General features: G+C 45.7%; 1 protein-coding gene across 1 annotated transcript in view; it reads right to left on the reverse strand.

Moving 5' to 3' along the window:
- Positions 1-9,335: 9,335 nt before the first annotated feature.
- LOC148183394 (zinc finger protein 462-like) overlaps positions 9,336-16,465 on the reverse strand; it is a 157,336-nt gene continuing 150,206 nt past the window's right edge. Inside the window, 2 exon segments of the mRNA XM_088061466.1 lie at positions 9,336-9,370; positions 10,381-10,499. Of these exon segments, the coding sequence (XP_087917592.1) occupies positions 9,336-9,370; positions 10,381-10,499 (154 nt within the window).

The following is a 16,465-nucleotide window of genomic DNA, read 5'->3' on the forward strand; positions in this document are numbered from 1 at the left end:
AGCTACCCAGGTCAAATCTCTATCCACTTACCAAAACATAAACTATTAAATGGGTGTTTTAATTTGGTCCCAAAATCATTAAGGAGTTGAACTCCTTTAAAGGGACTGAGTGTTTTTACTGATAGCTCTGGAAGATCCCACAAGTCAGCTTTGACTTGGAAAAAACCTGACACTCAAGAGTGGGTGTCCGATGTTCAGATTGTTCAAGGATCTCCACAAATAGCAGAATTGACAGGTGTCATCAGAGCCTTTGAGAAGTTCAAACAACCCTTAAATCTGGTTATTGATTCGGCCTATGTTGCTGGAATAGCTGAAAGAGCAACACATTCTTTTTTAAAGGAAGTGTCAAATCGAAATTTACACAGCTTGTTCTCAAAGCTAGTTTATCTCCTCTCCCACCGAGAGAAACCATATCACATTATGCACGTGAGGGCACACACCAGCCTCCCAGGACCAGTTACAGAGGGCAACCGGAGACCAGATACGTTGGCCATGGCAGTGCAGACCACCCTGCCAGTTATTTTCAACCAGGCAAATTTGAGCCACCAGTTCTTCCACCAGAATGTGCCAGCCCTTGTTTGAATGTTTAAAATCACAGGGTGAGAGGAATCACAGGTTTGTCTTTACAAACAAGCTGTGGGTCTGCTGATAAGATGAGATAACAGAAACAATGGGATGGATTCCATTGAAGGATGAAAGAGGCACTGGGGAAGCACCACGAATTCCACAAGAGTAAAGAATTAAGAAGGGATTATGCATTGGGGGGGGGGGGGGGGGTGGCGGGGGAAGGGGAGAGGGAGCGGTATGTGTCTCAGGTATTAGGCGTTCCGGGAAGTCTGTACCTCTCAAGTACTTCAGCCAATGGGGAAAGAGAGAAGGGACATGCGGCCAAGAAATTAGGGTAAAAAGGAGGCTGAGTCCTCCAAAAATTTGAGAGACCCCAGGGGAATGCCCCATGGCCTCTCCCTTTATTTGAATATTAAAAGGACTCCTCTGTCTCCCTTTTGGACATAAATGTCTGGTGTTTGTGGATTAATTTTCCTGACAAAGGGAACAGGCGAGAGCAATTGTGGGTTCCTGCCCCAATTGCCAGGACTTTGCCATGCCATCTGTGGGGACCGGGGTTAGTCCCTGGGGCCTCGAGAGTTTACAGCTGTGGCAAACAGATGTTACCCGTTGTTATAAATGCAAAGGCAAATTTAGGTTAAATAAAAGAACAGTTTATTATAAAACAATTTTTATAATAAAAATAAACAACGAGGAAAAACCACAATAAAATAAACAGCGCAGCGCTGGGTGGACAGGGGTCTATACGCAAAGGTATAGGTGTTCCCAAATCCACGAAGGAGGGTAGACTGTCCGGGGTTTTTATAGGGATTTTGTGTCCTGAGGCCAAAACTCTGAGCAGTTACTGTTCAACAAAGAGTTTAGATGGCTGGTTGAATGAATTTCCTGGAACCGTGGAACTGAATCAATAGACGACTGGGCAGAGTCCTCTCGTATGTAAAAAGTTCTGAGTGCTTCTTGATTGTATCTTCGGTTTGGGCTCTCAGAGTGAAGTATCCAAGTCCGGTGTGGAGTCGACAGATATCTCGGCTGGGCTTCCACTTATTGTCCGGCCTGATTGCATCTTCAGTCGGGGTTTGCAGGGAGGGGTGCCCAGGTGCGGTGTGGAGTAGATGGCCATCTCGGCCTGGCTCCTTTCTTTGTTTAGCTTAATCGTTCGTGTCCTGCTTTTTCTTTCAGGCTGATGAACGTCGCCTAGGGTCGTTACCGCCTGAATGGGTAGTTACTGCTGGGTTTGGGGAAATTCTTCGGCCACACTATATTTTATATACTTTTTACATTGTTACAAATCTAGTTATATACTTATTTATTCTTTCACAAATTTTTTTTATCCAAGGTTACATTTATCACACCCGTTATTCTCCCTTTGGGAGACTTCAATATATTCATGTGTCTGTTGATACATTCTCTGGAGCTGTATTGGCATCAGCCCATGCAGGAGAAAAGGCCAAAGACGTTATCAAACATTTTCTCCTAGAATTTTCCACCCCAGGCATTCCTCAGGCTATAAAAACAGGCAATGGCCCTGCTTACACCTCCAAAAAAATTCAAACAGTTTGCAAACCTATGGGGGGTGAAACACACCACTGGCATACCCCACTTCCCAATAGGTCAATCTATTGTAGAGAGGGCTCACTGCACCCTCAAAAGAATCCTTGATCAGCAGTGTGGAGGGGTTGAAACATTATCAAGTGTAGAAAGATTATCTAAGGCCCTTTACATAATCAATTTTCTTAATAATTAATTTATGGAGCCGAATCCCCCTATTGTCAGACACTTCTCAAATACCAGCAGAGATCAGATTAGAGAGGCCACCTGTACTGATCAAGGTCTCTGAGTCAAAGCAAATCATGGGCCCCTTTCCATTAATAACCTGGGGGAGAGGGTAAGCTTGCATGTCTACAGGATCTGGTCCGAGATGGGTTCCAGGCAGAAGTGTCAAACCATACATCAAACCACCAAATGCAGCACCCAGGGACACTTCTCTGGAACCTCAAAGAGGGCAGAGAGACCAGGCTCGAGTGGCATGGAGGAGAAGAAAGAAAAGTAAATGCTGATGTTCGTCAAAAAGAAGATGATCCTTCGCTGCTCCACCTATTAGAATAATGACAGTCTAATAGCTTCTACTCACAGATTGTGTTGCACTGTTACCCCTCTTTAATTTGTTATACTGCAAACTCTTTTTGTTTGTTATAGTGTTATTCCCTTTTTCCTCCCACCCCCCCTCTACAGTATAAATTAAGGGAACAAAATGAAAACACATGAAAAGCTGTTCAAGTTATACAAGTCTAAAAACCCACTTTTTCAAAGAACCCAGATTGAGTCAACAAACTTTTTGGACAATGGGGGTTGACAGGATGAGTTTCATCTTTTGTTAAAGGGATTTTGTGGGTTGGAATCATCATTTTTATAATTCTACTTATGTTCTCCTGTTTAGTTAAGTGTTCGCATAAATCCATCAGAGAAGCTTTTTTAATAAGACAAAACAGGGGAGTTGAGGAAGCCCTTGAGCCTACTAGGGGAATTTCTGGGTAGATGCCCTGGAAGAGTCTGCCACAGGCTTCAAGAAAGCCTGACTGCTTAGGATGAGACAAAATGCTACCCCCATGGTGCTATGCAACAATAGGTAAATTTACCTCGTCCCCTATAGGTCAGCGACCTTTGCTTTGCCCCTGTGCCACCCCTGTGCCCCTAGACTATTGGCTCCTGACCCTATATTTAACCTGAGACACTGCAGGAAGTCTTGGTCTTTCTGTCACTGGATCCCTTCGGTGGGGTTGCAATAAACCTGTCTGGAATACCATACAGGAGATCCTTTCCGTCTTCCTTCGCTGTCCTGTCCGTGGTGTGTGTGAGTTTTGGATACAGTGACTGTGCCAACCCGAGCGGCTTTCTCAAGAGACGCTGTGGACTGGTAGCAGCAACATTATCCATTTGCCACACAGCTACAAGAATCCATAGAACTATGTAACTCATGAGATGGCATACAGGGGGAAAGGGGAGCAGGGAGGAACAAAAAGGGTGGTAGACAGAAAGGGGTATAAAAGGGACCAGATACATGTAAAACAGGGACAGTCAGTACACTTGTCTGACAGTCCTGCATCTGAGCACCACAGTCTGTCCTGTCTTCTTATATCTCCTTCTTAAATCTTTTCTTAACTATCAATGTGTAATCTCACTCTATCCTGCATATATGTGTGTTGTAAGGACTAAGTACCATCTACTGATGAGATCTGTGTGAGTGGAATCTGGTGCCAGTTACTGGAGTCAGACTGGGGGTGTAGATGGCCCTGGCCTGTGCTGTCATATACTGGTGTGAGTAGCAGTCTTTAACCTCCAGTCACTGGGGTGGAAATGCTGTGTTTCTTGACAACCAGCTACTGGGAGGATCTGGTGTTTGAGGCGAGCAAGAGGCTCTGCATTAGTTGCTGGAGTAGGTCACAGCCCATGTGACTGGTGCTAGGCTTCCTCCAACTGAGCATGCATAGGGAGCGGTGGTAGTATATTTGCTAGCAAACTTCAAGCTGGACTAGCCACTGCTCCTAGTGGCTGGGCTGGAGGAAGTCCTGGACTGGAATTTCTGGAGGAGGCAGGTGTTTTGTTTCTAACATCCCTTAACAACTCTAGTTATTATGCAAAAACACATTTTATAATAAATGGAGTTTGACTGTTCCCCAAAAGATAATGGACATGAAGAGACATATGACATGAAGATACCTGGATTTTTACAACTGCCAGGGCACTTTAAACAAATGTATGGGCACTATGAACATCCATAAGAATAAATAAAATAACAGAATATCAACAAGAGAAAGACAAAAAAATCTCTTTAAACTAATGGAAGTCACAGAAACACCGCATTACTGGAAGACTGGTGAAAAATATCCACAAGGTTATTATTCAATAGGATATATTGCTAAAAAACTTACTGTAAACAAAACAGGTAAAAGAGAGACACAGAGAGAGAGCTACAAAGAAGGAAAGAGTTCTGAAATCAGAGAAAGCAAGCATCTGATCAAAACATAGCATGACCCCAATTCAGAGTAGACCTATGACACAGAGAGCACATCCTCTGAAAGTGTGCATAAAGAAACTTCAAAAGAGCATGTGACTGGCCCAGAGAGAGACCACATGCAACACTGAGAAAGACACACAGAGGGAGAAAGAAAGAGCATGTGATCCAGAGGCAGCAAGTGCATGTGATCCAATGTTGTAGTCAGCAACTGCAGGATCATGTCCAGGGAAGCCACAGTTTCTGGGAACCAGCATGTAATACAACGAGACAGGCCTCTGTCCATGAAACCATTTATTCAGCATGGGAACAACTCAGATCCAGAGACAGAGAGCCCCGAACAAAGGCAGGGCAGGGGTTTTTGAGGGACAGAACTCTTGAGGGTCTCCACCTTTGAGGGTGGAGTTCAGGGTTAGGGATCACTAGAAACACAAGGGAGAAACCCCCAGGGACTCAAACCCAATCAGAACTCCTGGGCCGGCTTTCACAAGGTCTTTGGGGTGGGACAACTTCATCCAGGGCTCACACGCCCATCCCCCAACACAGGGGGTCAAAATTCACACACATGGCTTACAGCCATGCCTCTCACTTTAACAATGCTTATCTGAAACTAACTCTTTGCCTCCCTGAGGCACCTCACAACAATCCAAAGAGAGTGTGTGTGAGCCCAAGAGAGAGCATGGCACACAGAAAGGAGTATGACCAAGACAGACAGAAAGCAAGCATCCCCCAGAGAGAACATAAGCACAGCCCAGAGAGACACCATGAACTGGATTGAGCACAACCTGAAGAAAGATATAAAGTGCATGCAACCCAGAGACAGACACAGAGAAAGTATGAGACAGAGACACAGTGAGAGAGAATGTGGATGAGAGAAAGAGAAAGGAGGTGTGTGATCCAGGCAGACATAGAGCATGCATGACCCAGGAAGGAAGTGACTGAGATGAGAATGTGACCAAAAGCATTATCCACAGAGACTGAGATAACATATGATGGGGGGAGGGGGGGGAGAGACAGAGAATATGATGAGAGAGACAGCATGATGGGGGGGAAAGGGCATGATCCAGAGAGAGAGAGCGCGAGCATGTGTGACAAACAAAGAACAGCCCATAGAGAAAGAGCATGTGAGTCAGGGTGTGTGTCTAACTTAGGGAGCAGTAGTGTGACCTAGAGAGCAAGAGCCAGAAAGAGGGAAAGTATGTGAGCTGGAGGAGGGGGACACCCATGACTCAGAGCAAGTGAGAACTTGACCCAGAGAGAGAGATGGCATGTATAGCCCAGCAAGAGAGTGGGCGTAGCCCAGAGAGAGATCCTGAGTGAGAGAGGAAAATAAACCGTTACCTGGAGCAATCAACTGCCCGTACATAGGGAGCAACTCAAAAAGAGAATGAGTGTGCACGGCCAAGAAAGAGAAAGAGGAGTGGCTCAACCCAGAAAAAGAGAGAGCAACTCACAAGGGAGGGGGATCCAAAGGGAAAGAGAGGTTGAGAGAGAGAACTTGTATGACTGAGAGGGGTAGGGGATGATCGGTAATAAGGAAGAGGAACTGAGGGGAAGAGTGAACCAAATGGAGGGAGAGTGCACACAACATCGGTGGTGGTGTGCAGGGGGTGGAGGGGGTAACCAAGAGAGAAAGATAGACAGAGGTAAGCCCAGAGAAAAAGAGAAGGGCAGGTGGACTTAGAATGAGACCCAGAGAGAAACAGGGTATCCAAAAGAGGCACACAGAGTGCACCAGCTAAGTCGACCCTCTCATGAGCAAGATGCTGACCCAAATGAGAGGTATGGCAACCTATAGAGAGAGGGTAACTCACAGAGAGGGAGAGGGAAAGGAAGAAAGATTAAACGAGGGCAAGAGACATCAGCCAAGTGGGAGTGGGGGTATGGAGGATGAGGGAAGAGAGAAGGCAAGCCAGAAAGGGGATGGGGAGCAAAAGGGAGAGAGGTGGCAACCTGGAGGGAGAGAGATTAGGTGCTACAGGAGAGATACCCAGATGGGGAGGAGGAGGTGAACAAGAGGTAAATAGAGAGAAAGGCTGACCTGAGGACATGACCTCGAGAACCCAAGAGAGGCTGGCCCACAGAGAAAGAGTGAGAGGGCAACCCAAAGGAGGTAGGCAGCGATGTGAAGAAAGGATAAACCACAGAGAGAGACACACACAGAAAGAAGCGGAGAGAGGGAGAGCATGGATAGCGGAGACAGAAAGAGAAGTGGAGGGGAGAAGGGGAGGAGGATAAGAGAGGGTGGGAATGGGGCAAGAGGTGGAGGAGGGGGCCAGAAAAAGAAAGAGTGCAGAGGAGAAGACCCAGAGAGTGGTGCCTCAGGAGGGGTGCCAGTGTAGAAAGATGCCCAAATGGTGTGAGACACCTCGACCCATAAAGAGAGGGTGGCCCATAGAGAGGGGAGGGTAAGAGAGATGAAGCGAGAATGAGAGAGGCCAGCTGAGAATATGAGGCAGACAGACTAGGGGGAAGAAGGTTGTCGCTCTATTAGGAACGGCGAGATTGAGCAACACAGACTCTTATGGAGTCGATTAGGAGAATGTCTCCTAGTTTATTACTTCAGCTCTGTTTTATAGACTGATACGTGGAAAGTACAGAAAGGAAACTCTTATTGGTTAGCAAACCACTACATTACCATCATTGGTCAGTGGGGCACACTACCCCCTGACTTTCTCCTGCAAAGAAAACAAGAGACAGAAAACAACACCTGCAAGGCTGTTTTCTGTCTTTGAGGATTGTTTTGAATCCTCCCATGAATTTCCCAGGCCAGCTTCTCAGGCAAGACTGAGAAGCTATATGGCCTGCAGTTTCACAAGCTCTCTGTTTCAGAGTTAGCATCTACAGAAGGTGAGTCAAAAAAGGGATGGGTGTGATAGAAATCAGCCCAGAGAGAGAGAGATACAGCCCACAGTTGACCCAAGGAGAAAGGGGGGGTAAGGGGAGTGATACACGCAATCCAGAGAAAGAGAGCAAGAGGACAGTCCAAAGGAGGTGTCAGCAACCTATACAGGGCAACTCACAGAGAGAATGAAAAAGCACAACACAGAGATGGAAAAAAAGACAGTGTAGTGGGGAGGAGGGGAGGGAGAGCAAGAGTGCCAAAAATGAAAGAAGGGAGGGGGGAGAGGGACCCAAAGAGGAAGAGATCACACGGGTCCCAAAGAATGTGACCCAGAGAATGAGAGTCAAAGTTTATGACCCAGAAAGAGAGAGCATTTGATCCAGAGAGCAACAGTGCAATTTCTTTTGAGGGAGAGCTCAAGGCATAATATATGATTACAGTATAATATCAACCTTGGCCATGACAAGCTGTGGGACAACACATGCAGGTTAGAGGGACAGGGTGCTAACAAGGGCCCTCGGTATGTTGCACTGAAATGTGCTGAGTACATTGCAGCATCCTGCTGGGGGACTTCAACCACCCCAACATCTGCTGAGAGAGCAGCATGGTGAGCTGTAGGCAATTCAGGAGACTCCTGGAATGCATGGGGGATAACTTCTTGAGCCAGGTAATAGATGGCCCTACCAGAGGCGATGCAATGCTGGATCTGATGGTCACCAAAGACAAGTGAGCTAATCGGAGACATCAAGATCAGAGGCAGCCTGGACTGCAGTGATCATGCATTGGCAGAGTTCACAGTAGTGAGGGATATGGGGGAGATGAAGAGTAAAGTTGACCCTGGACTTTAGAAAAGCAAACTTCCAGCTCTTCAGGGAGACAGTCAGTAGGATCCCCTGGGAAACTGCCCTCAGGGACAAGGAAACAGAACAGAGCTAGCAGATCTTTAAGGAAGCCTTCCATAGAGCACAACAGCCAGTGATCACCAGGTGTAAGAAGTCGGGAAAGGAAGACAAGAGCCCAGCATGGCTGAGTCAAGATCTTCTGGTCAAACTAAATGGCAAGAAGGAAATGCACAGGCAGTGGAAGCAGGGACAGGTATCCTGGGAAGAGTATAGAGATGCTGTCTGGTTGTGTAATGATAGGGTTGAGAAGGCCAAGACACAGCTAGAGTTGAACTTGCCACAGGACACAAATAACAGGAAGGGCTTCTACAGGTATATCAGCCAGAAAAGGAAGGTCAAAGAATGTGTACCTACCCTGCTAAACAAGGTTGGCAAACTGGTAACTATGGTCAAGGAGGAGGCTGAGGTTCTCAAAAACTTTTTGCCTCAGTCTTCAATGGGAACATCTCTTGTCACACTTCTCAAGTGGGTGGACAGCAGGATGAGTGAGGACTGGGGTAGCGAAGCCCCTCCCACTGTAAGTAAAGATCAGGTTCACAACCACCTGAGGAACCTGAATGAACATAAGTCTATAGGACCCAATGAAATACATCCCAGAGTCCTGAAAGAGTTGGCCAATGTAGTTGCCAAGCCATCCTCCATGATATTTGAAAATTCATGGCAGTCAGGTGGAGTCCCAGGTGACTGAAAAAGGGAAACATTGAACCCATCTTTAAAAAGGGTAGAAAGGAGGACCCTGGGAACTACTGACCTGTCAGCCTCACCTCTGTGCCTGGGAAGACCATGGAACAGACCCTCCTAGAATCTGTGCTAAGGGAAAGCTAGCAACAGCAAATATATGACCAGTAGAGTGAGCATGCTAGATGGAGAAACCACAAGCAAGAGAAACCTAGTCTGACTTGAAGAGAAATGTAGAGCAGGTGACCTGGCACAAGAGAGTGCAGGAGGGAGCAACAAATAAGGATGTCCCCCTGAGAGAGTGCTACAGAGAGAGAGTGGGAGGGAGCATTCACAGCCACATATGAGATACTGGGAGACCATAACCTAGAGATGAAGAGCAAATATGACTACGGGTGAGAGAGAGCAGGCAATGGTCTGTGAGCCTCAAAGAGATTGTGACCGAGTGAGGGAGAGCGCGTGCCATCACACCCAAGAGAGGAACAGCATGCACAACTTAGAGAGGGATAGAGAGCACAATCATGTACAAGGCTGAGCAACAAGGAGCACATGACTGTGAGAGTGAGAGGAAGTAAACAAGTAGCAGCTTATGAGTGCAGCCATACATCATGAGAGCAAGCACAATCATGAGAATGAGGAAGCAAGAGAGGATAATACATGACAGAGACCACACAAAACCGTATGTAAGAGAGGGAGATTGCAACCTAGATAGAGAGAGGGGAATGTGACTGCATCTGAAGGAGAGTGGGAAAGTGGGAAAGTGGGAGAGTGATTGCAATTGCACAGTCTCATCGAGAGGGGACACACAAAAGTGAGAGGAGGCACATGACGGCATAAGAAGAGCTTGTGATCACACAAGAGAATGTGGAGAGCACATGTCACAGTTGTAGCTAGCCTGTAGTTGCCAAATAAATTTGGCCATATTGGACCCCCAAACTCAACCAGCCTATAAATGAAACAACTCCCCAGATAAGGCAGGGATAGGTTGTATTCAAACCCAAGCAGGCACCTCAGCCAATCATGTTCATTCCAGAAAGCAGACATATCACTGGTCAAAGAACTGGGCGGTGTTAAAACCTTGACCAATCAGTTGTCTAGACCCAGGAATTTTGAACCGACTATATAACAAGGTTCTGAACAATAAAACACACTGTTTGCTGATGACTCTCGGTGTGTTGTGTCGTGTGCTTGTCTCCAACCCATGACCCCACATAACAACATGTGACTACTCACAAGGAAGAGAGAGAGAATGAGCATGACTCCATGTGAGGTTGATCAAGAGGGAGTACACAAGAACAAGTATATGTGCCTGACAGCAAGAGAAAGGGATCAGGAGAGGACAGGGGAGAATGCAAGGAAGAAACTAATTGACTTACCAGCATGAGCTTTGAGTATATGGGTTTTCAAGTGGCTATTGTAAGAGGACTTTAATGGACAGAGCTTGCAACGGAATGGCTTATGGTGTCCATGATGAGTCTGCATATGGCGATCCAGACTGATCAAAAGACAGACAAAAGGAAACAAAATAGTAAATCATTTTAGCTATTCCTTCCGATGCAAGCCAAAAATCTAATAACAAAAATAAATTTTAAATAAGAGCAGTCTAGGCTCAGCTATCTTATTCACTGGTTCTTTATATAAAACAGATCTTATATAAGAAGGCAGAATCTAATCTGAGGAAGAAAGAGATCTGTGATCAATTTTATCACACAGAATGCAAGCCACTTAAACTCAATAGGGAAAAATTACTATCAATCAAATTATACCAAATCCAGACTATCAAGAGAGTTACTTAGAGGATAAAGGCTATTTGAGGAAAAAACAAAAACAAACAAGAAAAAAGCCCAAACTGAACAATAAAAATACTAGTACAGGATTTTTCTGTGCAGTGTTTTTAAGAAAATATGCCCCCTTTTCTCCTCCTAAGGTAAGGAAAATATTTTTCTAGCTCTACTGAAGAAATCTTCATTTGGTTACAGCAACAAAAGCAGATTAGACAGCCTACTCTGGGGGGAAGGTACCAGCAAGCTGTCTACAGTCAATGATTTTTAGAAGGAAGAGGTGACAGTTTCAGATGTAATGGACTGGGAGACCCTGCATGAAGCTCAACAGCAGAAGAAGGGGTGAAAAAGATCAGATGCTATCTTTCTGCAGGAGAAATCAGCAAGAGGAAGTTTGACATTGAAGGGGGAAGAATTCATCACCCATCTCCATGGCTTCAGATCAGGATGGAGACATTTCCAACACAGCCATGTCTTGATTAATGCTTTGTGATATAAGAGTAGTCTGAGCCTGTTTATATGAAGCAGTGAAACAAGAAGGTATGGAAAATTTTTGAGAGGGTTTATTTATCATCCTTCCAAAACACAATCCTAATAGTTCCAGGCATACTTTAGCTTTATTTCCTATTCTTTGACCTGAATTATCCTGGGATTTTTTTCTATTGAATAGCAAAATCTGGATCAAATGGAGTCTACTCAAGGTCCTCACATTACAGAGGGTCTCATATGATCTTTAGTTTCACACTGACAGACTGAGCCAAGAAAATCCCTGATTACCAGTGCTAACACCAAAGTTTGTATATACAAAGATCTAATGATAGCAAAACCAAAAACCAGACCATATTGACGCAGCTGGGTGTAGCAGTCAGGTGCTGTGACTATTGAGGGATGCATCCCAAGAACAGGACATCCTGGAAGTCCAGGAACCCCTGAAGCTACTCCTGTGATTCCAGCTCTGAGCCCTTAGAAGGGCTTTTGAGTGAAATTCCAGCTCTTCAAGGAGACACAGAAGAAAGAGACGGAGCTTTCACAATAGATCTCTCAGGAGGTTTTAATCAGCTCTTTCCTCCAAGAAATCCCATAACAAATAGCTAAGGGTAAAGAGAAAACAGAGGTTTTTATCCCTGAAGGCCAGGGGCAGGGCAAAGGGGAAGAACCAATGACATACCTAGAATCTACATGGGCTGCAAGCCTGCCGGGAGGTGATGTCTTTTGCTTACCACAACTGTGAGGGCTATTAACCAGGGTTTCTCCCCCAGGGGGAGGGTGGCAAGGTGAATCCTAAGGGCTTCCCCTCCAGGGGAGCATGGTCACACTGCTGGTCGGCTCACCACCCCCCACGCCATATATCCAATTTCAGGGCTACTTCATAGAATCATTATATTATCATAAATCTAACAGGAAGTTTCTGGTAAGTTAATTTTTACCCTGTTTCTCTGGAGTACCAGTGTGTCTCCTAAATAAGAGTGAACATTTGTGGTCAGTATTCCATTAAAAAACTCACATTTTAAATAGATGCTAGAAAATGATCTGCTATAAAATCAAATGAGATCTTTTGTAAAAGATGTATAAAATGCTCAAACTCAACACTGACTAGAAAAACTACCCCTGACATATCAGAAGCTTGTACTCAGAGCTCCTGAGGAAGAATGCAGCTTTCCATGTTACAAGCAAGTTACTGCACTGAGCTATAAGAGGAACCTGTTCTTACTCTCTCAACTACCTTTACAGAATAGGTATGATGCTCTGGGTATGGTAGATGAAGGAGATGAGATAGGAGGAATCTGTGCAAGTACTCTCATTAAGGCAAGATCAACCAATCCCTCACATCAAGACCTGCTTAATGCACTTGACCAGTGTTGAAAAGAAACAACAGCAAGTAATGGTCATTGCTGACGTTCTCCTGAGCCAAATGAGTCTCCATCTGAATACTGGATTATCTTTTCAGGGAAGTTTGATGCCTTCTTGGGCCCCAAATCAGAGATGTAACCAAATGACTGATGAGCTCAGTACAGCCCTCAGACTATTACCTACTCCTTTGTCGGAGTCAGAGGCAAAAAATGTGTGCCCTTATCTATGATACCTGGCTCTGACATCCAAGACAGCACTGAATTTCATATAACATCATGAAAACAACTGTTAAAGTTAAATAGAAAAACTAAGAGCGTGAGTGTGTAAATTAGAGAATTTTCTTAAGTCATTGGGTGAAAGAGTTAGAGTTTAGAGTTTAAGCTAGTTTAGAGAACAAAAGACAAGATGGATGATTTAGGGTGTTGTCTCTTCTTTCTTCATCTTCTAGAGGTTTTTGGGTAGTAGTAAGTCATTGGATTAAAAAGTGCTGCAGTGCAACACACAGATGTTGGGTCATTGGGTCACTAAGAAAAATAATTTACTTGGCATTTGTTAAGTGGGCATATAAAAGACTTTGAAAAAGCTCTTTGTTAGCCATTTTGCACCTTTCTATCTTAGTGCACATAGCTCCTTGTACCCTGTATACATGTAATGCTGATAAAAGAAGAATAAACAACCAAGTCTGAACAAGAGAAAACTGCCTCTCTCTCATCAATCTCAGTCCAAGGGGGAAAAAGAACCCAGCTGCAAGTGTCCCATCAGGACAAAGTGGCCCCCAAACGTGTGGCACTTTGGACTGAAAGACCCCTTTGAAAAAAGACAGCAAAAAGCTGGAGAACTCCTCGAAAAGGGGAGAAAGAAGAACTTAGTCATCCCTGTGTGCTGGTGAGAGTGGGAGAACACCAAAGCCAGATGTCTGTGAGCTGTGTGACGGACCATGGACAGAGGAACCGAGAGATAAGCTGACCCTGAAGTCAGGTAAGTCATCAAGAGGGAGCAGAAATATGGGAGACATTATGTCCAAACCTGATAGGGAGGTTTTGGCTATCTTGGAAACTATGGTCAAGGAGCATCTGATCCCTATATCCATGGATGAGCTTAAAAGCCTCTTATCCTGGATATGGGCAGAATTTCCTAACATGGATCCAGAGAAAATCTTTACCCCAAGCCTGTGGGACAAGATAACATGACAATATATGAAAAGGCCACTCTTAAGGACTAGGCAGCTAAGCTTCTGCCAGCTTCCAGAGTGTTTTATGAAGTCATCTCCACTAAATGGGACTCTGAAACCCAGGCAGGGGACACTGTGGATCCAAACACAGATGGGAGACCCTGATGAATATGCCGGAGAAGTCTGGGTCTGCCCCTGCCCTCTGTAATTCCATGGGGATCAGGACACCTTTGGTTCACAAGACAACACCGAGAGTGTTGGAAATTCTTTTAAAGGATGAAATTACAGCGGTAAAAGCCACACAAGACACGGTATCTCCTGCGAACACAGCGGAAGCAGGAGACGGGGGAGGAACGGAGAATACGGGCTCAGATAAAGAACAGACGGGCTTGTCTCAGTCAGTTGCAGAACTCTCACAGACTGCAGAGTTTGTGCAAGCCTCCCTGAACTCTATCTTAGCAAAGGGAGTGTCTAATCCTGTTGACAGCCCAGAGAAACAATCATGCAGAGACGTGGGTGTGATTCCAAAACACAGGCAGAAACTGCAAAAAGCAGGTTCCGACAGCTCGGAGCTTTTGCAAGCGTATCTGGGCTCCCTTAGCTGCTCCAGCGCTCAGCATGCTGTTGCAGGCAGAAGAGAGAGGGGAAAATTTATTGACCACTTGCGCGTCAGCAGCCGAGTCCTTTTCCGGCCCTTGCGGGGTGGAGTGGTTAAAGGAGTTGATGGCCTTGTCCCCCCTCCTGGGAAGGCACGGGATGGTTCAGCCCGGCCCAGAGCGGCTCAGGACCCATACGGGCACGATGGCATTTGCGCCCTGCCTACCAGGGGTGTGCTTTGAGCCACAGCTGCCAGTCAAAGTGACGTCAACAGGGATTCAAGCACAGCCAGAGCTCTATACCCCGCTTGCGTCACCGCCCCCAGGCCAGCCCTCATCAGGGACGTTACCTCCAGCCTCCGCAGCGCCTCTGCACCGCCCACTGACGACAGCGAGACCGCCCATACGTCAGAGGTAGGCGTGGTTCTCTCCCTCCGTGCCCAGCCCAGCGTGGGGGGGCAAACGGGTAAAAAAGCGGAGCGGCTGCCCATGCCGGCTGCTGCAACGCTGTTGCCATGGCAACTACCACTGGAGTAAACAACAGCAACTGCAGCTTTACAACAGAATCAGCTTTGCTCAGAGCCTCAAAGTCCAAACTGCTCAGCAACACAGTTGCAGTTCAACAACAACTACAGCCTGAAGAAGCAATAATTTCTACACCGCAGATGGCTTCACTGGATACTTCTCTGGATACCACACAAAGCCAAAAGGCTTTTGACCACAGCCATGCTAACCCACGATTCCTTCCATTTACAAACCCTACAGCAGGCATGGACCTGTGGATTCGGGACATGTCAACACAAAGTCCAGCATCCCTGGGCTGCTTTCAACAAAATAACCAAGAGGCAAAAATCAAGCAACAAGAAAGAGAAAGCTCACAAGCAGATAACTCAAGCTTCTAATTTAAAAGTGCAAATGCTGAGGACATTACAGAAATTTCAGCTGGTCAAGGTGCCTCTATGAAGATACCCCTGTCTTCTCAAGTCACAGCATCTGGCACAACTGTTCCAAGTGCCTGGTTTGGCCCTTCATCCAAGGGACAATCAGTCAACTTCTCTCGCTCAATCCTGTTGCTCACACACCCAAGAGAGTTCCTTTGGGACCCTGTTCTTCAAACGAAGGACTGTTTAAGGGACTTTCTTAAAGCTTCAGGTGGCAACTCAGCCTCTGCAAATAATCCCTATACTCCTCAGTCAGAGCCATCTCATGGCCAACAAGGAGTCCAGCCTCCTTTTGGAGTGCTACCTGTGGTGAATCCTTGTACTACATCCTTTATACCTTCGAATGCAGGACTTCAAATTACCAATGGGATGGACACAGCCTTCAGGCAAGAAGGAGAAGCATCCTTGCAAGATGAAAGCAAAGTTCAAATACCACATCCTCCAGTTGTAGGATGTGAATCCAATTTGACAAATTAGGCAGATATAAAGAAAAAAACATTGAAAGTAGGAAATTTCGACATAGCAGAAGCAGAAACCATGGCACTGCCAGTGAGATATGGCAGGCAAAATGCAAATCCTAGATGGGAGCCTTTGACTTATGATGTCATCAAAATCTTGATGCAAGCTATAAAAGTCAATGGATTAAATTCTCCATATGTCAAACAACTGTTGAGAGGCACATTCAACAATTATGACTTGGTGCCTTGTGATTGCAGATACGTTGCCTCTACAATTCTAACAGATTCATAATACATGCTATGGGATGTGAAGTGGCGCAGAGCTCACATGCAATTGAGAAACACTTATGCTGGAGGCCCAAATGCAGCCCTCACATTAGCTCATCTAGTGGGAGATGATCCTCATGACAGACCTGAAGATCAGGCTGCAAATTTGCCTCGAGACATGATTGCAAGCATCAAGGAAGCAGCACGGAGAGCAATTTTGCAAATCCATCAAAATGAAAACCCAGATGGTATTTATAGAAAAATAAAACAAAGTACCTCTGAACCCTTTACCTCATTCATTGACTATCTCACACAAGCAGTGGAAAGGCAATGCAGTGATGAAGCAGAAAAACCACTCCAGATTCAAAGTCTTGCTTTTGCAAATGCCAATGCAGA

The sequence above is a fragment of the Pseudopodoces humilis genome, chromosome 12, assembly GCF_049639895.1.
Source record: "Pseudopodoces humilis isolate 2021_Gansu_Grassland_sample_001 chromosome 12, ASM4963989v1, whole genome shotgun sequence".
NCBI classification, from domain to species: Eukaryota; Metazoa; Chordata; class Aves; order Passeriformes; family Paridae; genus Pseudopodoces; species Pseudopodoces humilis.